This window comes from Pelodiscus sinensis, chromosome 28 (assembly GCF_049634645.1).
Source record: "Pelodiscus sinensis isolate JC-2024 chromosome 28, ASM4963464v1, whole genome shotgun sequence".
NCBI lineage: Eukaryota > Metazoa > Chordata > Testudines > Trionychidae > Pelodiscus > Pelodiscus sinensis.
The window spans coordinates 14,931,800-14,957,675 of record NC_134738.1 but is presented as its reverse complement, the minus strand read 5'-3'; the positions used below and the strand labels follow the sequence as shown (position 1 = coordinate 14,957,675).

Below are 25,876 nucleotides of genomic sequence, written 5' to 3'. Positions count from 1 at the left end.
TCTGGAACCCCCCTTCGGGGAGTTGCAGGCTGCTCTCAAATCCCCCCTCGCTCTGCTCTTCTGCAGACTAAACAAACCCAAATCCCTCGGCCTCTCCTCGTAGGTCATGTGCTCCAGCCCCCTCAGCATTTTGGTCGCCCTCCGCTGGCCCCTCTCCAATGCGTCCACGTCCTTCCTGGAATAGGGCCCCCAGAACTGGACGCAATAAAGTCAGTGGCGCTACTGGCCTGAGCCCAGGCTACGAGATGGGGCACAGCGTGGGCACCGAGAGCTCGGAAGAACCAAAACACAGCGGAAGCCAGAGTCACTGCTGGACCATTTTCTGGCCTCCCTCCATGGCGCCATGTGACATGTCCCAGCTGGGCGAGGTACGGCCGCCCGGGCCCTGGCTGCTCGAATATGCGCTCCCCACTGGTGCACGCTGCCCCTAGGGGAGCACCCAGACCTCAAGGCAGCAGAACGCAGAGAGCACCAGCTCCCACGGTCACCCTGAGCCGAACTGCTGGGAGGGAGATTCTGAGCAAGGAATCTGGGGTGGACAAGGCCTCTGTGGGCAGGCTCCCCTGCAGCCTGGCAAGGAGGGCCATGGCAGGGCTCCTAGCCACTCCGGCAAGCAGTCCGCCAGGTCTTCCCAGTCACACACCTGGACGCCCAGCCCGCTCCCTCCTCCAGGCAGGGCCTGGCCCCTCGTTATGTGGCTTGGAAGGGGCGCCGCCGTACAGCCCTCCACACACAGCCGACGTTCCACGCCGTCCCCTCGGGCTCAGGTTGCGGAGTTCCCACACGGGGAGGGGCGGGGACCCTGGGGGCCAGTCGGTCTGGGTGTGTAAGGGGCAGGCAGGGGGAATCGGGGCAGGGGCTCTGGGGCAGAGGGGGCGCTGCGGGTGCAAGGGCAGGCAGGAGCGACCGGTAGCTGTCAGGGACGTGGTGGGCGCTGGGGGGTTGGCAGAGGGCGGGGACGCTGGGTGTGTGTGTGGGGGGGTCATCCTGGGAGCGCAGGGAACCGGCAGGGGACCCACGGGAGGCATTAGGAGGCAGGCAGAGAAGGGGGCACGCTGCGTGTGGGGGGGTCGTTCCGGGTGCGCAGGGGACCCAGGGTGCGCGCTGCGGGGCGGGATGGGGAGGCAGAGGCGGCTCGCTCCGGGTGCGCGGCTGGCAGGGGCGCTGGGGAGCGGGCGCTCGCTACTCACAGGGTGACGGTGGCGTTGGGCACCAGGCGCGGGTCGGGCGGCTCCCGGAGCTCCTGGCTACTGCAGACCAGCCTCCTGCGGGCCGCGCCGGGCGGGCCCAGCCCCTTGGGCCGCTCCCCCGCGCACTTGCAGCCGGGGGGCTGCGCGGGGCAGCTGCGGGCTCCCCCCGCGCCCAGCCAGGCGGCCAGGCAGAGCAGCCCGGCCGCCCAGCGCATCCTGCCGGGCGCGTCGGGGCTGGGGCGCACGGAGGGTCCGGGCGCAGCGGGCGCCCTAGAGCCGGGGGCCGGGCGCAGCCATGCAGGGACCCGGCTCCTCCCCGGGCTCGCCGGCCTCACGCCCCGGCCGCGCCCCGCGGCTCCCCCCTGCCCCGCGCCGCTGCGCCCCGCGGCATCTCGGGCGCGCCGGGCCGGCAGCGGGGACGGGTCCGGCCGCTGCGCTCGGGACGGGACCTAGCGGCTCTGCGGCGCCTGCCGCCCGGGTCCCTCCCCTGCTCAGCCAGGCCCGGCTGCGGGGCCCTAGCGCCTCCCCGCTCCTGCCTCCGACTCCCCCGCACAGGAGCCGCCGAGCTCCGCCAGCTCCCCGAGTCCCGCGCGCTCCCCTCGGGGCCAACTCCGGCCTCCACGCCAGCTCCCCCCGGGCACCCCCCGACGTCCTCTCCTGCCCCCTGAGCTCCCCTGGGGCACCCAGCTTCCCCTCCAGCCCGCTGGGACTCATAAGCTCCCCCTTGTGCACCAGCTCCCCAGCCACTGGGTCCGAGCCCCGCGCTCTCCCCGAACCCCTACACTCCCCCTTGGAGCCCAGCCTCCCGCGCCTCGCTCGGGGCGCCCAGCCTCCCCTCTGACCGGCTTAGGGCAGGCGGCCTCCCCCCGGGGCACCTGACCTCCTCTCCAACGCAGCCTCCCTCTTGGCACCCAGCCTGCCTGCTCCAAACCCCTGGGGTTCAGGCATCCCCCGTCCGCACCAGTGCCCCCCCCCGCCTCCTTCCCAATCTCCAGGCTCCTTGCACCCACTTAGCCATGGCGCCCGGCCTCCTGGACTCTTACCCCCAAGTCCCGGCCAGTGCTTCTGGAGGGAGGCTCCGTAGGGGGGCACAGGGGCCCTTCCCCCCCCCCCACACCTTGTGCTGAGCTCCTGGAGGACGCAGCCCTGCCCCAGCTCCGAGTCCCAAGCCAGGAGTGGGCACAGGTGGCCTCCTGCTTCCCAGGCCATGGCTGCTGGGCCTGGCTCCCAGCTGGGACCAGGACAAGTTTTCCTTGGGAGGGGGCCTCCTGCATCTGCATTTGCAAAATCTGGGGAGGGCTCAGACTCTGAGCCACCACTGGGCCCGGGCAGCTTGTCCATCCTGGAGCATTTGATGGAGGCTACGATTAGAGACAGGAAACCACAGAACCCACCTCTTGGCAGGGCAGGGGATGAGCATCAGACTTTGAACCTGAAGGGCCAGGGTTTAAATCTCTGGCCACACATTGGACGTTTTTCTTCACGCAGCGCGCAGTCAACCTGTGGAACTCCCTGCCAGAGGATGTGGGGAAGACCAGGACTTGAACAGGGTTCAAAAAAGAACTAGATAAATTCCTGGAGGTTCGGTCCATCAATACTGATTAGCCAGGCTGGGCAGGAAGGGTGTCCCGAGTCTCTGTTTGCCAGAAGCTGAGAATGGGTGATGGGAGGGATCACTTGATGATTCCCTGTTTTGTTCACTCCCTCTGGGGCACCTGGCATTGGCCACTGTGGGCAGACAGGACACTGGGCTGAATGGACCTTTGGTCTGACCCCGTGTGGCCGTTCTTGAAGCCCACCCATCTCCCAGGGAGACACAAGAGTTGAGCCAATAGGCCACAAATCGGTGCTGGTGCAGCCTTCTGGGGCCAGGTGTGGGTTGAGTTGCCACTGAGGCTGGAGTGTGAAGGTGGCACCAAAGATTCAGGCAATCTCCCTTGGTTGGCTATTTCACCATCCTGGGGCATCTGCCAGCCACAGCCCCAAGTCCCAGAAGGCAGCCACCCCCACCCCCTCCTGCCTGGCTTCCCACCCCGCCTTATCCAGCTGGTACCTTGCCCTGCTTGTCCCACGTCAGGGCTGGGGTCTAGTTACACACCCACGTGCTGGGAGAGGCGGCTGGCTCCATGGCCCCTCGAGAAGCAGGCCGTGGAGCAGGGCCTGCATGCGGACGGAGATACCAGTGTAGGCCCAGTGCCCATAATCTGCTTTTAAGGTTTCGCCATGAAGGCTCAAAGCACAGAAGAGCTGTGATCTCACTGAGCCTAGGGGGAGCATTGAACTTCCCTAGCACCCCTCCACCCACCCCAGGAAGCAACCGAAACTGGGCCTGCCGGGGACTCAGCTCCTGGGGCCTGGCAAGCAGATTTGCACCATTTCTGGGAGTGTCCCCCAATCTCCGTGTCAGTGTCTATTCGAAACAGCTGCAAGCGAGAGCCAGATCCACGCAGGGGAGCCCTCAATTGCAGCCTCTCGGGGCTGCCTCCAGGAAACTGACTGGGAGAGGCCCAGACAAAACCAAGAGCCGCTTCTGGAGGATCCAGGCCTGGAGGGGAAAGCTCCTTCGCGCTGACTCCTTGCTGGTAGCAGAAGGAAGGAATTGGGTTTCTTTGTGACCTGATTAGAAGGGACCCTGGAGCTTGAACACCACCACCCACAGCAGAAAACCAGGGACTGCGCTACGCCGGCCCCGCAGCGCTAGTTCCGGACACCGGAGGTATCCCCGCATGGCGAGTCCGTGTCTTTTGCACGTGCCTGCTATTTCGAAATACACCAGACTCGCATATTGCTCAGATTGCGTCTCTTATTTCGACCTGTGGTGCGGTTATTTCGAAATTTGACGCTGCCTACACAGCGCTCACGTCCACAGAACCCGCTGCTCCGGAACGGCCCTTGCTCCTGGTGGAAGGAGGTTTACGGGGATGTCGGAAAGCGAGCCCGTTGCATTTCGAAATGACAGGCGCGCTCTAAGGACGCAGGATAGCCTTTTGGGGGCTACTTCTGGTGTCTGGAAATAGCGCTGCAGGTTCGACCCGGCCTTACGGTGCCCCGTGCTTCCTGCCACCCATTTGAGGAGACAACTCGGGAGCACAGAACGACAGATCCCGAAGCAGGCAAAGACTTGGATGAAGGGATTAATTAGTGTCTGGAAAAGCCAGCCTGATCGTGTCCGTCCTCACGCAGCCAGCAATTAGGGCCCAGTTGCAAGGTCTCTCCCAGGGAAATGGCCTCATACGGATCTCCCCGAGGAAATTGAGGCCACTCACACAAAGAGGCGCAGTGTATGCACTGCCCCGGGTTTGGTGGGTGGCCTGGCCAGTCAGAACGAGGCTCTGTCCCACCCATTTATGCTGCATCGCCTTACTGACCCATTTCTCTCCTCCGGGGAGCCGGGAGGGGGAGGAGGCTGCCTGCACTAACCCACACCCACCCTTGCTGGGAGCCAGAGCCAGCCTGGCACGGAGGCACGCCCGGCCTTTCCTCTCGGAGGGCCACGTGTTGGAGCCAGCGGTTGAAAGGGGCTGGCAGCTTCTCCCGCCCCTGGAGCCGGGACGTGGTCTCCAGAGCAACCGTGCCCCTGCGCCCGTTCTTCTGAATTTCAGCTGCCTATAAAGCGAGCCCCGCCACCGGACAGCCCTTGTCCAAAGCCAGAATCAATGCGACTAGCCAGGGCCAACCCCACTAGCCAAGAACGGTTTGCCAGATGCTCTGAGCGCTGCATCCGGGTTCTTTCCGCTGTTGGCGAGCCCCGCTGAGCTCTTCCAGACCAGCACCCAGCCTGAATCCCCGCCCTGCCGAGGGAACTTCTCCGATGCTGCAACATCACCACCGCCCGAGTGGCCGGGGCGCGGCCCCCTCTCCGCTCCCAGCCTCGAAAGCAAAACCTCCCGGCTTTGACTCAAATCAAAGCAGAAGGGTCTCCCGGGTCGGCTCGTGTGTGTCCAGTACAAACCTCTGACCCTGGCTTCCGCTGAGGAATTCCGAGCCCCACGAAATAAACAAATTTCCTTCCGCCTCCGCCGATGAAATGTGCAGCCCCAGGAGAGCCCATCGGGACCCCCCCTCGGCCCAGGCAGCCGCGAAGGCCTTGAACCGGCTGGGAGCATTCGCAGCTTCGATTAGGCAGGACAGTGAGCGTTTCCGCCTGTCCGCAGGTGCAACGTGGGCTGTGCCGGGGGCTCCTGTCAGACCGGCTGCCTCCAGCCACTCGCTGCTCTGCCATGCTGCAAGGACCAGCCGTGGGGAGATTGCCAGCCCCCCCACTCAGCCTATGGCCAGAGATTCAGGGCTCTTTCTGGCTTTCTCTAGCAGCAGCGCATCTGTCCAGCGCTTCACCTTCCCACCCCCCACTGCAAAGCTGAAGACCTGGCTCCCAGGGAGGTGAAGGGACTTGCCCAGTGTCACAGGGGGAGTCTGTGGCAGAGCAGGGCCTTGCACCTAGGGCTCCTGCCCTGCCTCAATGGTAAAACTGCCCTAGCTGCAGAGAGAGTGAAAATCGAGTTATCCCCATTTTTCCAGGCTTCTAAAGCGATCTGGGGGCAAGTGCCTCTTGGAGCTAAGCTGATCCTCTCGCCCTCCTCTAAGGCCTGCTCCCAGGGTGCACGTGTACAGAGGCCAGACCTGCAAGAGGGGCCTTGTGGGGACCTGCAGGAATGCTGCAGGGGAACCCCCCTCACTGCTACCAACCCCACGGGCGGGGCAGAACGTCTCGGTCCCTGTGAGCAGCTCCCCGCTGGCTACAGCCTCCCTGCCCCGCCCGGGGGCCCAGCGCGGCGTGAGAGCCGGGGCTTGCTCTATACAGCGCCTTTCCCGTGGAGGCAGCGCTCCCGCGTTACTCCTGGACCCGGCCACCAGGCTCGGAGAAGCAGCAAGTTCGACCCCCGGGCAGGGGCACTTCCCAGGGAGCTGTGGCCGCAGGAGAGGGACAGCCCAGCAGGGAGCGGGGACACTGCTCCCGGGGCAAGACGCTTCCAGCCGCCGCGGGAGCAGAGGCGCACCCCGGACGGGCAGGCACAGGATCCACCCAGCAGAAAGCAGTGCTGAGGCGCAGGAGCGGCCCAGGCGCACACAAAGGCAAACGGGGGCGGGGAGATGGACCTGTTTGCATGCGAGAAGACTGGGACTGTCCCGCCTAGAAGAGAGACGGCAAAGGGGGGAGAGGGAGAGGCCGACACCATCGGAGTGGGGAGCAGAAAGTGCAGAGGGAGCGTTATTTACCCCTCCACGTAACACAAGAACCCGGGGTCACCAGACAACGCGGGCAGCAGTGTTAAAACAAATCCGGGGAAAGGCTTGTCCCGCACCACGCGGCCAGCCTGTGGAACTCCCTGCCCGTGGATGCCATGAGGGTCCAAAGTATAACCGGGTTCAAAGAAAGAATGAGACGTATCCCTGGAGGATCGCTCTAATCGGTTATGGTCAGTGGCACAACCAATGGTGCCTCTAATTTTTCCATCCATGTGCAGAATAAATTTTACTATGTGCACCAAGATGTGCAGATGTGCACCACCCAGAGAAACACCCTGCTGGCAGTCAGCACTTTGCTAATCAGCTGGGCACTGTTGGAATCTCTCCCGGGGGGCCGCCCCAGCTCTTGGGGTCCAGGGCAGGCTGAGCAGAACCCCAGGCTCAGCGTGTCTCTACCCTCCAACTGCCAGAAGCGAGGAGTGGACTTAAAAATTGCCCCGTTTTGCTCTTTCCCTCTGAAGCACGATCTGGCCCCAGCCCCGGGTCCCTGTAGCCGGGCTGACGCTGGCACCGTTGTGCTGGGCTCACCTCTGGCTTCCTCATCAGTCACTACGCAACCTGCCCTTCTAGCGCTGGGCCGGGACACCTCCGAGAGCGGGGCTCTTCCGCCCCAGGCAAAGAAAACTGTTGATGGCGCAACCCAACGTGACGGGTGTGTGGGCAGAGGATGGAACTTTGGGGGACAGGAGGGGGTCTGGTTTGGGGGGGGCAGGGCTGGGGCAGGAGGGGCTTTCCTTGAGCTGCTCCCGGTCAGAGGTGCAGCGGGGGGGCTAAGGCAGCTTCCTGCCTCTCCTGGCCCCGCAGACCCTGCTGCCCCCAGAAGCAGCCGGCAGCAGGTTCCCAGCCAGTGGGAATGCGGGGTGACTGCTCGGGGCAGGGGCAGTGCGGGGAGCCCTGTGCCCCGCCCCCACCCAGGAGCTGGGCCGGCTGCTTCTGGGGCGCAGCGCAGTCTGCGGGGCCAGGACAGGCAGGGAGCTGCGTTAGCCCCCCCGCTGCTCCCCCGATCCCCCTGGAGCACCGAGCCCCAGCGCCCGACCTCCCACCACCCAGCCCTGGCGCTTGAAAACGGCTGGGCAGATGTAGTCGGGGCGGGCTCAGGAGCCGAGAGGGCTGCAGCTGGCTCTTTCCCCAGAGAGACTGGAAACGTGTCCACGCTGGGGCTGGGCCCGATGCCCTGGGGGCCGAAGTTGAAAGCCAGGTCTCCTCCTCGGCCCTTGCCGCCTCCGGGGAGAGGCGACGGCTTTGCTTTGCCTCCTGCCCCCGCGGTCCAGCAGCTGCGGCGCAGGGCACCTGCTGGGGACCAGAGACCGTCCAAGGCCTGCCCAGCATGGGCACTTTCCTGCACATCTGTCAAGCAGGGTCACGCGCTCATTTCATTTCAGACGGGCAAGAAGGTTCCGCTCGGCTCCACGTACCGTGCAACACACGAGATAGCATCGGAAAGCAACCAGCCCGGCTCTGCAGAGAGGGAGGGGGAGGGAAGATTCCTTCTGGCTGGAAAGTTCAGCCGTTTGACAAAGCTGCCTTTAGAGCAGCAAGCTCCCCCTTTAGGGTTGGCCTTTATCTATAGAGGCTGAGCACGGAGGCGCTCCTCAGCCGCTGCCATGGAGGGAGCAGAATAGGACTCCAGCTGGGAACGATCCACGGTTTTAATGCTTTGGGACATCGCCCAGACTACCCAGGGATGGTCTCATGCGCCCTGGGAGAGAGCCGGGCGCTACAGTTCATGCAGACCTAACGCTGACAGGCAGGATTGAATCTGGAGCTCAGGGCTTGAGCGAAAAGCCAGCTGGCTCCGGCTAGGGCCGTGGGGCAGACTCATTCTTTTGTGAGCGGTCTTAGTGCCCCTCCATGGGACAGACTCACGCCCCACAGGTGTGGGGCTTACACAGAGTTCAAGGGGACTCTACAATCTGAGTACGTCTTGGGGGTGCGCATTGCTTGGCGGGAGTCGAACATGCGGCGCAGACAGGACTTGACTCCAAAAAGCTACGTTAAGCAACAGCCAGTCCTGCAGTGTTAGCTCAGGCTTCCCTGCCCCAAACCTAGTTTTTAAAAGCTGCATTTGCACTGGCACGCAGGGTGTGAGCCAAGAGGTGACTATAACTCAACACCAGTAACAGCAACTGTCACGTAGTTATATTTAACATCCGCGTGGAGGGGGAACACTCAAGAAACCCCTCACAGGAACATTAACTTCAGAAAGGGGAACGACCCCAAAAACAGAGGAAGCTAGTTAAATGGAAATGAGATGGACATTCCCAAGAGCGATATGCCTGCAAGCAGCCCACCCAAAAATACCCTCCTAGCCAAACAGAGTAAAAGGGGGCGAGACGCAGACAGCCTTTCAAAAATAGAAGTCAAATCCTACTGCAGAGAACAGAAAGGAGCATAAACTCTGGCAAGTCTAGTGTAAAAGTATAATTAGGCAGGCCAAAAACCACCCCCACCAATCTGAAAAGCAATTCAAAAACGACAAAAACAGCAAAACTATTTCTAAGCACATCAGAAGCAGGACGCCAGCCAAACAGCCAGGCGTGGCACCGGACAACAGGGGCGCTAAAGGAAGAGAAGGCCGTCGCCCTCACTTTCTTTTTAGGAAACACAACTAAGGAACTGTCCCAGACTGACGCGTTAACCGAGGGGGTTTGGACCAAATTGCTACATGAAACAGGAGTAAGTTACCAGGGCCAGATGGTATTCACCCCAGAGTTCTGAAGAAACGGAAATATGAAATTGAAGCAAGATTAGCAGTGGGATGTAACCTCTCCCTTAAAATCAACTGGGTACCAGATGACTGGTAGACAGACACCTAAGGTCGAGACTTTTTAAAAAAAGGCTCCACAGGTAAACCCGGAGTAAGCCACGAGTAAATAGGATGAAACTGTAGGAAAGAACAGAAATCTTGGACATATGCGAACACAATATTTTGGTAAAAAGTCTCCGCAGGGTTAGTCTGTAACTCGAAAAACGAGTGGTCCTATGGCACCTTAGAGACTAACCAAAATGGCTCACAGGCTTTTGCAGGTAAAGGCCACTTCATCAGAAGAATTAGAGTGGAAATAACAAAAACCAAGAGATACATAGCAGCAGCAGAAATACCTGTCAATGGTAGGACCCGTGTTAATGAGGCTAATTGAGTGGGCTGACTCTGTCCCATTATTAGTTTTTGTCGTGAAAATGCAAATGTCAAAGGGAGGGGAAATTGGCTTTGTAGTGTGTTATCCTGGGCTTCAATAAAGACGTTAACTGGTTAACGCACGACCAAGCCTTTGACCAAACACTCGTGGTCATTTGTGACCTGGTGTGTTGTTTGAATGCCCCTCTCCAGCATTCAATATCCACCGCACCGCCAGGGCCCTGCAATCCCACGCTCCCTGGCACTTGTAGAGATCCCTCGCTCCCGCTTAAGTCCTTGGTCAGGTACCTCCTGCTCCGTCCCCACCTCCTCGGGGCTGGAGAGCACCAACGCTTCTGCACCTCTGGCTAGCTAGGCTCACATTGCCGCCTGTGGTTCTTATGAATGGATCTGTACCCCCGACAAAGGGACCTCGCCAGCCACGGGGAGCCCAGGCGAGTGAGGGGGCCACAGGAGTGTCCTGCCTCCATCTCAGGGGGCCACCAGATTGTCGTAACCAAGTCACTCTCCCGGGATGGGGCAGTGCTGCGCGCTGCGCGTGGGTACCTAGAATTTGCAGGGGGTGCCGACCGAACCGTAGCAGCGCTGTGATTGGTTGCAGGGGGAGCGTGCGGCTCTCGCCGTCAGTGTCGTGTGCCAACAGGAGGAAGAGACTGGCGGAGGGGGAAAGGGGGCAACTGCTCCAGGGCCCAGTGTTACAAAAGGGCCCGGAGCTCCTGGCTGCTGCCACGGTGGCTGCTACAGCCACAGGCCCTTGAAAAGGCTACTGGAGCGCCGGGTGCTCCGAGCAGCACTGAGGGCTGCCTAGCCTCAGCCCCGCCCCTTCTGGGGGCACAGAGCAGACCCCCCACATGCCCAAAGCCCAGCAAGCAGGCAGCCCCACTGTGTGCAATCAGCGCACACGCAGTGACACCGGCTGGAAGAAACGCCATGGGCCAAAGCAGTGGAGCCTGGCAGCCCAGCGCAGGGGCAGCGGTAAACAAACGTCCTGTGGGCCGCACACAGAGCCCCGACGCCCTGCAGGCTGCCCGCCACGGAACCAGCGTCCCTTTCAAGCCGGCTCCCAAGACAGCTCTGCAGAACTGGGGCACAGTGCCACCCAGAGGCACAGGACGCGCTGCTCACTTCAGTGAGGACGCCCGGCAGCTTCCGGCTCCATTTCTTCTCTCCACTGCTCAAGAAACCCGTCTTCCAATGCAGGCCTGGTGCTGCTGCTGCCTTTCAAAGCAACCCCTCCACCGAGACAAGCCAGTCCCCCTAAACATCAGGCCCATGCTATGCAGAGGTCTCGCATGGCAACTAGCAACGGTCCCACAGCGCTCATCCAAAACCCCGGCACGTGAAAACCACCTTTTAGTGGCTGGTCACCGGCACACGTGGCACTCACATTCACAGCAGCCTGCTGAACTCACACGCCACCCGTGGCAGCTCTGATGAGAGTCCTGGGACTGCACGCGGTGCTGAGGCTCTGTAGCACAAACTGTGCTTTTCAGACGCATTTCGCAGCTAAACCCACAGCTGATCTGACTAACCACGTGCACAGAGAGGGAGGCCCTTTGCCGTGAAAAGCTAGTGGCAAGTAGGATCTTATTCTGGCAACAGACAAGGCCCTGAAGTCGACTGTCAAAATGCAAATTTCAAAGCAGACCAGCTGAAAACGCTGCCAGTGAAGCCAGGTGCTGGAAGAAGGACGGGCATTTATATCCGAGCCTGGCTAGCAGAGCAACCTCCTGTGCTACTTTAGAAAATGTCGAGGCCTGGGCCAACGAGTAAGTGAATGTTGGGAGCTACACTACAGCCCGTGTGCAGAGGTAGTACGACCAATTTCATGTACATCTGGACATACTGGGGTAATAATACTTTGCATTTCTGCACCTTTCCTCCGAGGGGGTCACATGTTACACATGAGCAAGCCTCACAATCCCCCATGTGAGATAGGGCAGTATTATTATCCCCATTTTACAGATGGGGAAAACTGAGGCACAGAGCAGTTAAGAAGCTTGCTTAGGATCACCTAGCAAGTCAATGGCAGAGCCAGGAATCTGAGATGCAGCCCCCCTGCTCTAGCCAGTAGGGAACACTGCACCCAGACCTATGGGGTAGGATGTAAATAGCTCCCATCAACATTTTACAAGGCTCAACAGGGACCTACAAAGACGAGAGATGTGTCATCAGTGATAAGTGCCAGTCTGGAAAGGACAAATACAAAGTCTAGTCAGCCAACCCACTCACACCTTCCCATTCCTGTGCCACAAGCCGGGGGTCATCGACTTACACTAACAACCGTGGTCTTTATTCACTCAGCTGTGGGCGTCAGTACCATTCGGTGTGACAGGTCTCTACAGAGTGGCTTCTACCTACACGTACGGTGCAATCATACCACACAGCTTCTCACACAAAACGAGCGGAGGCTGAACAATGCCGCAGAGAAAACGGGCTAACCAGAAGGTAGTTCTCCATCAGGCAAACCATTCCTCAGATTAAAACCAGAATCGCTTGAGACTGCTGGAGATGCCTCTCGCTCGTTAACTCAATTCTAGGGCTTAATCAGGTTGTCCGATACGGGGTCCAAGAGTGATTGTCCTTAGCTACAATACTGAAGTCAGTTTTCAATCACAAATCTTCATGTTGTTTGCGGGTACAAATCCAGTTCCTACTCTCACACAATAATCGTTATCAGTTCTGATGCTGCTGCTTTATTACCAGGTGTTTCCCCTCGCCAGCATGACAAGCTGCCGCTCCAGAAGGAGATGAAAGTGCCTAGTTAGGTCTCCCTGGTGTGCTGTAGCTTAGATCCACTTTCTTCTTCCCATTTAGTGCTCCGTAGCTGCCATGGTCTTTGCTCGGCTTTCGGCCTCACCCGGGGCCTTGCCATGGGCCGGTTTGTTGGAGTAGTCCCGCTCGCCAAAAATGATGCTTCCAATCCGGACATTTGTGGAGCCAACCTCAATCTGGAGAGGAGAGAGAACAAGACAGCCCTCAGACAGGCGGAACCTCTCCAGTCCTGCACCCTCTGAGCCAGCAACATCCGGGGTCTGGCACGGTTTAGTGAGCCGGGCGTTCACTTATCAGGGGTGTGGATAAGTTTCCCACAGTCCCATTCAGTTTGGTTACAGCCAGCAGGCCTGGCTCTCCTTGTTCTGTGCTGTTATTTAGCTCGAATTTACCCCTTCTAAGAGCCCAGCCAACAGTGGCCGTGTCGGTCATGCTGCTGGACAATAGAACATAACATAAGAACGGCCGTACTGGGTCAGACCAAAGGTCCATCTAGCCCAGTATCCTGTCTGCCAACAGTGGACAGCACCAGATGCCCCAGAGAGGGTGGACCGAAGACAATGATCAAGCGATTTGTCTCCTGCCATCCCTCTCCAGCTTCTGACAAACAGAGGCCAGGGACACCAATTCTATCCCTTGGCTAACAGCCTTTTATGGACCTAACCTCCATGAATTTATCCAGCTTCTCTTTAAACTCTGTTATAGTCCTAGCCTTCACAGCCTCCTCTGGCAAGGAGTTCCACAGGTTGACTACACGCTGTGTGAAGAAGAACTTTCTTTTATTAGTTTTAAACCTGCTACCCATTAATTTCATTTGGTGTCCTCTAGTTCTTCTATTATGGGAACTAATAAATAACTTTTGTTTATTTGCCCTCTCCACACCACTCATAATTTTATATACCTCTATCATATTGGCCTCTCGTGATCCAGCAAATTCTCTGGTTCGGCACCAGTCAGGTCCCAAGGGTGCTGAACTAGAGAGGTTCAACCTGTACAAAGTCTCCCCATGGGCCATTAGCTCTATCAGTAACCCAGTCTGGGATTAACCACTAGGACACACCAGACTGCACGTCTGCTAGTCCCACAGGCAAGCTCTGCTCCGCATCTGGGCTTCAAAGCGCCGTTTTCCTCCTTTACTCCGGTAGTAAGCAGTGTTCCCGCTAATCTTTTTCATCCATGGGGAGATTTTTCCCATCCATGTGTGGAATATTTTTATGCTCAACAAGACACATGCAAATGTGCACCACCAGTAGAAACACAAACCTAGCTGTGGGCACTCTGCTCATCAGCTGGGCAGCCCTTGAATCTCTCCTGAGCTGCCGCACAAGCGCCCGGCTTACAGGGAGCCCTGATGGGGTCCCTGAGATACACAGGCTGCATCCTTAACAGGGCGCGTGCTGAAAGCCATGCTAAGGTGGATGTCACTGGAGCCATCCTTCCTCTGGGAAGCTATCAGAGATCAGCGACGGCCCAGTGCCAGGCTCCCAGTCCAGCTGTGCTCCTAGGGAGATGGCCCAGCATCTCCTTGCAGGCTGGTCTGATCACTGGCCTGTGCGCTCGTTACCCCAAGGGGAGGTGCATTGGGGGGGGTGGCCAAAGAGAAGCAGACTTACGGCGTGTTGATAATCCGTGGACATGCCCATACTCAGCTCAACTGTTTCAATGGGGAGATTTAGCTTTTCACACACTTCCTGGCGCAAGGATATCAACATCTGAAAGAGGAACGGAGGGGCAGATCACACACGGCTCGGCTGGCACCCTGAACCCTTTTCACCGTGGCCCAGAAGCAGCATTTGGCCCTTCTCTGGAGCCTCCCTACATCCGGCTGCAGTCCCATCCCCCCTGTCCTCAAGGGCTCTGTCTGCTTCCAAACTGCCTTGTGAGCTTTTGGAAATGCACAGTGCAGCCTATAGGGCACGTTAGTGACAACACACATGCGCCTTCGCGTCCTCAAGGGATCAGGGCAGCACAGCAGCACGGCTGGAGCAGGCCTGGTAATTCAGAGCACGCTGGGGCATCCCTACCCAGCCACAGAACACGCAGTGGCACAGGGCGCCTGAACAGCCACCCACCTGCCTTGTCCTGCCCCTGCTCTGTGGCTCTGCCATACGAGTGGCAACGAAGCCGCTGAACAGGCCTTTGCCAAGCCCAGGTCCATCTCATCTGTTCTGAACTGTCTGTGCGAGTTGACAGGACCCGAGTTTCAAATCTGCTGTAAAACTATTTCCCTAGCGCGGTGCTGCGGTGCTGGAATCTCAGCTCTATAAACTGCCCGTCCGGGCTGCATCGGGCACAGGGCGCCAGTTTAATCGGACTGGGGAAGTAGGAGGCTTTGCGGAGCGTACACAACCAACCGTTCAACCGAGACATGGATGCTCATTGGTTAACACAGCGGTTACTCTCAGCAAAGCCTCCGCCCTGGCAGCCGGGCGGGCAAGGGCTGCACCTTTCGTCTCGCTGCTGCGTGTCTGTGCGGGGGAGATGGTGAAGTCCCGGTCAGTTTGGTACCTGGCAGCTGTGCTTCCCCTCACAGGCAGCGTGGGTGTGGTCTGTTTTAAACAAGGCGGGTCCTGCTGGCCACAAGCCCTAGCTAGGGGAGCCGCCAGGACGGCTGAACTCTGCTCCCAGGCAATGGGAATCCTGCCGCTGATTTCCAGTGAGCCTGAAGACTCAGCTCCAGTAAGTCTTACCTGGAAGTCAGGATTGGGGCCCTTACTGAGGTCATGGCCGAAGCTGCCAATTGTCATCAGGCCGACAAACTCCAGGCTTGGACACTGCTTGATGATATGCTCCACGGTTCCCACCGTTTCTGCGGGCGGGAGGCCATGCTTGCCTGGAAAAGAAGGCGGAGAGCGCACTGGCAACACACGCCAAACTCCACATCAAGCTCCCTGCCCAGCTATGGCTCTCACTGTTGTAAGGTAGCCCACCAAAACCTACAGCCGGCAGCAGGTTCGAACTGCTCCCTGGGGCTCTCACCGCGGAGCACGGAACGGGACGGCCCCCTGCGGCCTGTCAACAGCTATGGAGCAGCGGGTGTGGCCAGCCAGATCCCAGTGCTTTTAGAGCATTGAAAAGTTGCCTACGCGTCCTCCTTGGCACTGCAGCCAGGGGCACCGTACCCGATGGAGGAGCAGTGCCCAGAAGGTCTGCAGCACAAACATCTATCCCTGTGAAAAGAAAATCAACTTGGAAAGAGAGGGACACGGAGCCCTGCTTACTCTGTTTTCTGCAACCCCTCCTCTGTGCTTACAAAGATGAGCCCCCGTCTAAGGTTTGCTGGTAGAACTACTTTGCTCAACCCCCTTGGGGCAGACATGCAATTATACAGGTTGAATCTCTCTAGCCCGGTACCCTCAGGACCTGACCGATGCTGAACCAGACAGTTTGCCGGACCACGGGAGGTCAGGGTTTCTAGCAGCATGACCAACACCTCCACTGCTTGCTGGGCTCTGAGGGGTAAATTCGAGCTAAACAACAGCACAGAGCACTGAGAGCCAGGCCAGGTGGGACTGCAGGAAACTTGGCCACAGGCACGATCAGTGGACATCCTGCTAATTCAAATCATGCCAGACCACAGATGTTGCCGGACGAGAGAGGTTCAACCGATGCCACTAAAACACTGATTTTCCAGTGGAGCATATTTAACTGACTGACCCAGAATAAGGCAACCAGGCAAAAGCATTTTTTGCGGCTCCAACTGCCTCTACGCCAGAGCCTTTTGTCCTTGCAGGTGTGTTAAAGACAGCCCCTCCCCACCACACACACACAAAGCAATAGCAGACTATAGCGATGCTGGTAAAAGCTTAAGTGGAGACCTGACCTAAAATGCTTGTGTCCGTCTCATCACATACCCGCTGGATTTCTGCTAGGTCACCTGCCCTCCCTCCCCATGTTCCCAGTGGCACTGGAAACAAACAGACATCGGCTGCGCAACTGAGGCCAGGACAACGTGAGGAAGAGCAGTAACTGCTCGGGGGATGCCAGCCGAGGCCAACCCCGCTTTTCTTGCGGGATGTACCTCCTCCCCAATTTCCCAGGAACAGTGGGGGTTTCTGACTGAGCTATTCAGACTGGAAAGATACGTCTCCACGATTTGAACACACTGAAAGCAGGTTGGATTTCAGAGGTAAGCTGGAGTAGCTCTTTAAACACACAGATCAGTCTAAACCGCTGGCTATTTGGCCATCATCGGTGCTAAAAAGAACATGAATGTCATGAGCACCAGTGTCGAGCCACTTACTGTCTTCTCCACTGGTGTTAACTTGCACCATGATTTTTAACCTCTGCGACGATCCTTTTTTCTGCCACGAGTTGTTCACCTTGTCTGCCAGTTTCCTGGAATCCACCGTTTCCACCATAAACAGATTGGGGACAGCTAGGGAGAAATGAGGCAGATTTGAAGGCACTTCTGTTAGCAAAAGCACAAACCACCGTACTTGGAATGCTGCCTGCCACAACTGGCAATCGCCTCGTTAAGTGTAGCCAGGATCGCCCAAGTCCCAATACATTTGCTTGGGCGAGCCTTTTCACCTCGGGATCTCTCCTTCCCCACCCATAAAGCGAAACACACGGAACCAAGCTCCCTACCAAGAGCTGGGGAGGTAGTTTGTGTGTCTGGGAGGCACACAGACTACACAGCACTGCAGGAGCGAAGTGAAACTTTGCACCCAGCTCCACGATACCACAATAAGTTACAGAGGCAGAGAGAGAAATTCAGGTTGCAAACCCAATGGAATAGCTGTCTCTCTCTGGTAAGCAAAGAAAAGGCTTGAAATAAGATTTAACCAACAGCAGTGCTGGGTAAACCCTTAAAGCAGCAGGTGTCTCATGCAGTGTAGGGACTGTTTAACTTGAAGTTCTGCATTCTTCTGGCCTGGATCTTTGTTACCGGCAGCATTTGTTCAAGGAACACGGTTTCTCCTTGCACAATCTGCCCCTGTTCGTTTCTCCCCACTTGAAGCCATAAACCTCTCTCTGGGGAGCAGACGGGATAGAGGAACAGGCTGACGTGCAGACAGGTATCATGACAGAAACAGAACAACCTTGTCAAAGGGTTCAGTCATTCCTTAGCGCCATACACCAGACAGAGTTTAGACCTTCCCCAGAAGTTCAGGGCACTGCACTTGGCTGGGGAACACACTGATTATCACAGGCCAGTTTGGCAGCTCAGCCTGACTACTTGCTGAAAAGCGCACATCCCAAAATATCCCTCTTTTGCTCTTGAGCTTTTTTAACTCTGCCGTGGAAGATCTTCTCCCTCGTTAAGACGTCACAGTGACCCAGCACAGAGACCGCTCGGGCTGGCTACGTGCTAAACAAACAACACAACTGCCCTGATCCAGGGATCCGCGAAAGACTATTCCATACTGGAGTCGAGCATTGTGCCACGGCATCGGATCAGAGTCCCATCCAGCTCCATATCCTGCCTCCCACAGTAGCCAGCAGCAGCAGAAACAAGTCTGCCGTGGGTAGGGAAGAGACAATCTACCCCCCAATATCCTTCTGTTGTGGGAGGGAGGAGTTGGTGCATGCGCAGGAGGTTTCACAGCCTCCCAAAACTTGTATACCCCAGAGTAACATTTTCCAAAGCACGTAGGTCCCAGATCTGGCCTACACTTGAGTTTTGCCAGCGTGGCCATAGTGGTCAGGAGTGACATGAAATCACAACCCTGTGCCATCAAGTTGGGTTCACTAAAACCCCAGTGCAGATGCAGTAACATTAGGAGAGAAGTGGGTTTTTCCTGATCCAGGCCTTCTCTACACGAGAGTTTTGCTGATAAAATAATGGAGCTGTACATACTGAAATACTTCTGCCAATGTAACTCCCTGGCTATGTGGACATAATAAAATCCCCTCAACAAGAGGCAATGGTGTAGTTAGGGCAATGCGGCCTTACATTGGTTGTTGGGAATCTTTCTTGTCAGTTTCATGGCTCCATACTGGAGCCATGAAACTGACAAGAACGGCAGCTCCTGGCTCCAGAGCTGGGCTGCTGCCTAATCTCCACTCCAAGCCAAAGTGTCACCTAGGCTCCCGAGTAGGGATGTTAAATGGTGTTTAATCAGCTAATCGACTAGTCGATGGAATTTCCATCAACTAGTTTATGGGGGGGAACTGCAGAGCCGCAGCGGGGTTAGCTCCCAGCACATTTAAAAAGCACAAGCGTAGAGGGCGGGGGGAGAGGGAATAGGTGACGACCAGGCATGAACTGGGAATCAGCTGATTCCCGCCTCGTGCCCAGTCCCCTGCTATGCCACTGCCTCCCCTGCTGCTCCGTGGAGATGGCGCTGGCGGGGAACTGGCTTCTAAGCCAGTTTCCATCAGCACCAGCTCCTGCTCTCCCCCCTTGCTGCCTCTCTCGGGGGGAGGGAGCAACTAGTCAAGTCACTATCCGACTAGTCATATCCATCCTACTCCCGAGCTTGAGTTGCCATCTGGGCTCCCCACTCCTCACATGGGGCCCTGCTGCCTCCTGGGAGCCCGGCACCCGGCTGGATTCCACATGTGGATCTCCCCACTGGAGGTAAGAAGCCACAGGCAGCTGGGCCCCCACCCCACTAGTTGGGAGTTGGAAGGCGAGAAGCCTGGGGCGGGGAAAGGGGGAGACAGCTGGGTTCCTGGCGTGGAGCTGATGGTCCCGGAGCTGTCAGCCCCCTCCTGATGTGCACCACCCAACAGAAGGAGGGTAGCATGGCTATCACCCACCACACTAATTACTGCAGCAACTGTAAGCTGATGTGACCCAGGCAAACTCTCTTTGCAGTGCAGGCATAGCAGCTAGATCTGAAGAACCACTCACTGGCACGTGTGAGCTGCAGCTACACTAGGGGCTCTGCTGTGTAACCATGCCAGCCAAGGCTTTCAAAATTTTTACCTTTAAATCTCAGAACAGTTCCATTATTCATGCAAGTGTCTAATCTTTTTTAATCCTGCCAGGCTTTTGGGCTTTGAGATCTTGTGGAAATGAGTTCCGCAGGGTGTGTTTTATTTGAGCATATGGGAAAGTTCATTCACACAAAAGCAGTTCGCTCTTGCAGACAACAGAAAATATCACAGAGCCCAAAGTCAGATCCTCCAACTCAGGGCCTTTTGCACAACAAACAAATCACAGAGCTCCTCTGAATTGCTTCCACGCAGGAATGGACTGTGGTAAGAGAGGTAAACAGGATGAAATTCAATAAGGAGAAATGCAAAAAACTCCACTTATGAGTCCACAGTGTGATACGCCAAAAAAGCAAACATCATTCTGGGATGTTGTAGAAGACACACAAGACGTAATTCTTTCACTCTACTCTGCACTGATTAGGTCTCAACTGGAGGATTGTGTCCAGTTCTGGGCACCACATTTCAGGAAAGATGTGGACAAATTGGAGATGGTCTAGAGAACAGCAACCAAAACAATGAAAGGTCTGAAATCTGAAAACACCTGTCAGGGTGGTCTACGGTGCTTGGTCCTGCCATGAGGGTGTGGACTGGACTTGATGGCCTCTCAAGGGCCCTTCCAGTTCTACAATTCTATGTAACAGGAGACATTAATAAGACTAAACCATGAAGCCAGGACCTTTCTTTCTTGGCCTGTAACCACCTGCACTAAAGTAGCACGTTATGACACAGGAAGAATGTGCTGCCCCAGGACACTGAGCATAAAGAAGTTAATTTAAAGTTTACCAATCAGTTTGCTGACATTGTTCTTCTGCAGATGGCCTATAAAATGCCATTTAATCTCTGGACATGAAGACCGAATCTGAGAAGAGAGAGGAAGAGTTACTCGGGTGTGGACCGCAAACCTTTCACCAACCAAAAACATTTGGAACTGAGTTTGTCTAGGAAAAAAAAAGGACAGACAGACAGACAGACAGTCTCTCTCTCTCTCTCGGAAGTCTGGCTCACAGAGTGCTGTTGGTGCTAGTGAGGTTGGCTCCTATGGCGTGGGCATAGGGAATAGAGTATTATTCAAAATGTGAGCAAAAAGCTAACCATAAAACCATGTGGCTTCTCAAAGGCAGGTCATTATCACTGGTCTTTACAACTGAGAACCATCTGTATCCCCTGTAGCAGAGACTTGGGATGTGAAGGTGTAACCGTGTAAATGGTTAATGTTCCCAGTGACATGCAGGTTCCCGATCCCACACGCAGACCTTACAGGTACGTGTGCCCATACAGACTCCTCAGGATTTCAGCTCACCAGGCCTAAAGCTAAGGATGCCCCTTCCCTGGATAAATGGAGCCTCAAACGGCCTCTACCTTGGGTGATTAGAACACGGATGGGGACAAGGGGGAGACTGCACAAACACCCAGTATACTTACTTTGGAGTCTGACGCCTTTTCTAGCAACTCTTGAACCTGAGTGAATTAAAGACATGCTCTCATTACATTATCATCAGGCACGGCCTCATTTGCTGCTGGAAGGGCAGAGGTACAGAGCCACAGCCAGCATTCCTGGGACATGCCACGCAACTGAACCAGCAAATACACGACTACAGCCGTCCTATGGAGCGTGTAAGGGGACTGCTCACTCTTCTGTAGTGCCCAGTAACGCTCACAGATGTAATACTTTGGCATTGAGAACAGCGGGTTCTAGGTGGATGAGTGCCCAAGGTGATTCTTGCATTTGGTAAAGGACTACAGGGCGTCCCCGCTCTAGGGCCAAGATACGTTCAAAAAAAGTGGATGTCTAGAGAAAGGACGTCAAGCGGGGAATTTTTTTCCTGCATCTGACTTCTGTTTACGTGAATGGGTCTTTTTTTTCGCCCGACAGAAGAGTGGGGGATGGGAGGACTTAGAACAGTTCCCACAAGTGTCAACGATGCTAGTGCGGGACCAGAGTATACCGGGGTGACTTATAGGGGGGCGCCCTGTACTTGGGGGCCAGACAGTGCGCTCTTGCTTGTACTGTCACTTTGAACAGCACTCACTCAGGGTGCTCCCTCTCAGTACGTTACTAAGAACACACATCGGGATTCTGCCCCGCCCCCCCTTTGCTAGCGTCCCCGCTGGTCAGCTAACAGTAGTTGCCTGGTGCAGAAATAATGGGTTTTGAAAGTCAGTTCCAGGCACGGCTTATAGCTTTCCCTTCTTGACCTCACTGCCTGGGGTTTAATTGCAAAACCAGAGCAGGATGTAAGCAAAGGAGCCAGCCACGAAATGCCACAGCCCAGAGCCATGGCTTGCTGGATAACAGATCCAGTTACTTTCACTTCCGCTATGTCCCGCTGTCTAGAATGGAACTCGAGCATTTGTCAGGAAACGAGAAGATTAGAATTCATACAGTGGTGGTTAATCAACCTTAAAATAAAGAAAAAATGCTCCTGTCCACAAAAGAAAACCTCACCGTGGACTGGAAGCAGAGTCCACTTTCACTAGCGACCCAGGGGCTAAAGCTTCCAGATCCACGCAGGAGAGAGAATGCTTGTCAGATGGGTTTTGAAAGGCCCACTACAGCTCAAGATCAATTTGTTGCGCCAGATGCAGGAATTCAGTGGGGGAAATTCTGTGGCCTTTATCATGCAGGAAGCCAGACTAAATCGCAGCAGTCCCTTCCGGCTATGAAACAACAGGAGAAAGGTGGGGACACTCACATAGTTTTCTCCAAAACTGCGTTGCCCCTGGTTGTAGGCCTCTATGACCATGTCTGCAGGTTTGGTTTTACTGACAGCCACGAGTCGAGGCTGGATAGCAGGGAGCGCCTGTCGAAGGAAGCAGAGGTGAGGAGTCAGTGGCACGGGGAATAGGATCAAATTTCAAGCTTGTCCCTTAGCTGAGAGGGCTATTCAAGATCTAGAGGAGTAAGAGTTACTCTCATGGCAGACTACCGAAAGTAACAGCCCCGTCTCTCTCCAGCAGCCTGTATTTTAGACCAGCTGGCTCTGTAGTGAAGGAGGTATCACAATAGGCCACCAAGAAGAAGAACTTAATAGCTGACCATGCTGAGGAGATGCTCTAAGGGCTTATCTACACATGAGAGACGTACAGAATAAGGTAGGGTACCAATTTAAAGCAGGGCAACTATTCCTGATTAACTCCACATGGCTGCTCTTATTCCACTAACCTAGAATAAAGCATCCTATTCGAGAATCAGAGCAGCCATGGATGGAAGTCATCAGAAATAGCATCCCAGGAAGATGAGGTCCAGCAATTTTAACTGATGATTTGGCCACATCTATACTGAGAAAAAACCACCACCTTAGAAGACGGGACTTTGCACCTCATTTAGACAAGGACAATAGTTTCTGAAAAAAATGTTAACTTGTTGTGGTCACCCATGGGCTGCTCACGAAGTTTGCTACAAGCAGCTAGTGCAGGGCTACTCAACAGGCGCCCCCAGCCTGTTTGCGGTGCGCGGTGCAGGTGCATGGCACACGAGTGAGATCCTTTCAATACGACCTCCACTGGGACCATGCTCCACAACGGCGAGTCAATAGAATGGCCTTCTGTTGAGATGCATTTTAGTAGTTACATTCCTGGACTGCCATTTCTCATGAAAAGTGCTGTCATAAGGGTGGAAATCGGGTAAATATTGCATTTGATTAATAGTAGAACTGCCTTAAATGCGGCCTGCGTGTGGTGTAGTCTTGCCTTAATCTTTGTATTTATGCCTGTCAGTGCGAAAGAAGCTATTTGCATATATTTGCAACCACACTTAAGTTGTGGCCCTCAGCATGTGCTGTGAGTAGCATTGTGGCCCCCGGGGCTTCCAAAGTTGAGTAGCCCTGAGCTAGTGTGTCATTAACCACATCTGCCCTTGTCTAGCCTAAGCACAAAATCATGTTCAACATGTCAGTTAACATGCTCATTAACTTACCAATGGTATTTCCCCATCCATGTGGCCTTACAAAGACTTTGGACACACTCGTTTTACAATTAACTCCCTCCAGTCTTTGACCTCTGAGTGCTAAGCAGGCATTTCTTTCAGGAGGGCGAGAAATCATCAGGACAGAAAAAGCAGAGCCTTCGTTCAAGCTCTGCATTATGCCGCCCAAGCAGTCGGAGCTGGGCTGAAGATGACAGCTGGGAGAAATGTATCTGGGTGCTTAGATTAGTTACATTATCGGAATCCCTCAGGGAAGGCAAAAAGTCCTTGATTTTTTCCTTCCATTAGACACTACAGAAAAATGCGTGGGCTGGAATAAGTCTTCCCGTCACCTGCACTTTTAGAAGCAGGAGACTGGGAGACGACTGTGCTGCCCAGGGCAAGGTGGGGAGGAGTTTTTCAGAAGGTGACAGGCCTTGGGGATTGACGAGGGCAGCAGCCCGTAAAGCAACTGGGGAGCTCTGGCTACGGGCATGAGACTGGCCACGCTGGGGGGGGATTTGGGGGAGGGGTGGGTTGATGAGAGCCAGACCAATCCTTTCAACTAAAGGGAAGAGAAAACCCAGTCCGCTCAGGGAGAGGCTCTGTAGCCACCTACCCAACCCCTTTTGCCCTCCCTACCTTAAACACCCCATCCTGGCCAACCAACCCCTCTTCCCCCAACCAGCCAGCCCCAAGTCCTTAACTCCGCCTCCCACCAGCATTTGCCCAGAACTCTTCCTAGCACGTGGGGGGGGGGGGGGGGGGCGCCATCAGGTGGAGGGGCAGGGGGGAACTGGTGGCAGGGAGAAGCCCTGCCCCCCCGGTGCTAGGGACCCCAGAGGAGGGGCATGTTCCCTAATCCTAGGGGGATCAACAGGTGGGGGTGCTGGTAGGCATCATAGAATAGAGACACCTTGTTCCCCCCCATGCTAGGGGCCCAGTAAGCAGGGGTGGGTACTGGGGGGGGGCACAAGATAAGGTCACCAAGCCCCCCCCATGCTGGGGGCCCAGTGAGTGGGGGGGGGTGGGGCCCAGCGGGGGGGGCAGGGGGTCTATGGGGGGCAGTGAGCGGGGGGGCTGGGGCCCAGCGGGGGGTCCGGGGGGGTCTATGGGGGGCCCAGCGGGGGGGGACCCGGGGGGGTCTATGGGGGGGCCCAGCGAGTGGGGGGGCTGGGGCCCAGCGGGGGGGTCTATGGGGGGGGCCCAGTGAGTGGGGGGGGCTGGGGCCCAGCGGGGGGGTCTATGGGGGGGGCCCAGTGAGTGGGGGGGCTGGGGCCCAGCGGGGGGGGGGTTTATGGGGGGGCCCAGTGAGTGGGGGGGCTGGGGCCCAGCGGGGTTTATGGGGGGCCCAGCGGGGGGGGTCCGGGGGGGTCTATGGGGGGCCCAGCGGGGGGGTCCGGGGCCCCCCCTCTCACCTGCGGGCGCCGGGCCGCCGCCTGCCGCACTTGGTCCGTCACCGCCCGCAGCGCCGGGCCCAGCCCCTCGCCCGCTGCCATCCCCGCTCTGCTCCACATCCCCCGACTTCCGCCTCGCGCCCCGCCCCCTCCGCGGCTCGGCCAATCGCCCTGCGCGTCCCCGCCCTGCCGGCCAACGTCTGCCGGAAGTGGGGCCGCGCCCTGCGTCCGGTCGGCCGCGGCCGCCATTTTGAGGAGGTCAGACGAGGGAAAGGGACTAAAACCCCGCCCAGGAGTGGCAGCCGGGCCTCTCCTGTGCGGGGAGGAGCGCAGAGCGGAGCTGCTCCCCCCTCCCACGACAGCAGCTAGTGAGCAGGATGCAATAGGTGCACTGCAAGCAGGGGCTAGGGCTGGCCCTTCATCAGCCCTCCCAGGCCATTGGCAATCATGGGAAAAGCTCCTCCGGAGAGCGGCTCCATCAAGTCACTTTGACTGCACCAGCTTGCAGGGCAAACCGCCCTTCATCAGAAACCCAGCCAGAGCTAGAACAGCAGGAACAGTCCCTGTCAATTGCAGCACCCATCTTAATGAGGCTAATGAAGTGGGCTGGACATCTCCCCTTCCTAGCTTCTGATGTGGAAATGCAGATGTTAAAGGCAGCAGAAAGGCCCATCAAAAGCTACATTTGGGACAAACCCTCCCCAGCCTTCTTTTCTGAAGACTAAACAGGCTTTTTTTCTTTAAATCTTTCCTCGTCGATCAGGTTTTCTAAACCCGTATCATTGTGTTGCTCTCTCTGGACTCTCCAATGTGTCCACATCTTCCCTAAAGCAGAACTGGGCTGTATTCCAGCACAGGCCGCTCTAGTGCCAAGCACTACAAAGCAATATCCACTCTTGTCTGACCTAGAACACTCCTGTTACGACAGCCCACAGTGTTAGCCTTTTGTTTGCAACTGTTGACTCATAATCCAATTTGTAATCCACTGTCTGTCCCCGAACCTTGTCAGTGGTATGACCGCACTGCATCAGTTACTCGCCATTTTGTAGATGGGGATGTGTGTGTGTGTGTACACTTCATACAAGACAAGGTCTTGCCTAAACAAGTCAGCACCACGCTTCCCTGTAAGCTGAGTGCTTGGACAGCCCCCCAGGTGAGATTAAAATGCTGCCCATCAGATTAGCAAAGTGCCCACAGCATGTGTTGCTACTGGTGGTGCACATCTGCACATGCCTCAGTGTACACATTTATTCCACACACGTGGAAAAAAAATTAGAGGTACCATTGATCAGAACCACTAATTATAGCACAAGGGCCTTTTCTTTCACCCAGCTCG

General features: G+C 56.5%; 2 protein-coding genes across 2 annotated transcripts in view; both read right to left on the bottom strand.

The window, feature by feature from the left end:
• The window catches only part of ADGRA2 (adhesion G protein-coupled receptor A2), a 69,804-nt gene extending 68,154 nt beyond the window's left edge, over positions 1 to 1,650 (bottom strand). The window contains exon 1 of the mRNA XM_075910872.1: positions 1,191 to 1,650. Within this exon, the coding sequence (XP_075766987.1) occupies positions 1,191 to 1,405 (215 nt within the window). The 5' untranslated portion in view covers positions 1,406 to 1,650. The remainder of the gene's footprint in view (positions 1 to 1,190) is intronic.
• Positions 1,651 to 11,847: 10,197 nt separating this feature from the next.
• Positions 11,848 to 24,714, bottom strand: PLPBP (pyridoxal phosphate binding protein). Its single transcript, XM_075910973.1, has 8 exons — positions 24,562 to 24,714; positions 21,933 to 22,040; positions 20,662 to 20,697; positions 20,023 to 20,098; positions 16,595 to 16,729; positions 15,042 to 15,184; positions 13,965 to 14,063; positions 11,848 to 12,527 (listed from the first exon to the last, which is right to left on the bottom strand). The coding sequence occupies exons 1-8, from the start codon at positions 24,658 to 24,660 to the stop codon at positions 12,390 to 12,392; spliced, it is 834 nt and encodes a 277-aa protein (XP_075767088.1). The 5' UTR covers positions 24,661 to 24,714; the 3' UTR covers positions 11,848 to 12,389.
• Between the last annotated feature and the right edge of the window lie 1,162 nt (positions 24,715 to 25,876).

What these genes read in the sequence shown, in the direction of transcription:
- PLPBP (XM_075910973.1), bottom strand. Translation starts at nt 24,660, where the DNA reads ATGTGGAGCAGAGCGGGGATGGCAGCGGGCGAGGGGCTGGGCCCGGCG. An exon ending in CAATGTCAGCAAACTGATTG is followed by an intron (nt 16,730 to 20,022) that starts GTAAACTTTAAA and finishes ATTTCTCCCTAG; the next exon opens with CTGTCCCCAATCTGTTTATG. An exon ending in CCACGGATTATCAACACGCC is followed by an intron (nt 12,528 to 13,964) that starts GTAAGTCTGCTT and finishes TCTCCTCTCCAG; the next exon opens with ATTGAGGTTGGCTCCACAAA.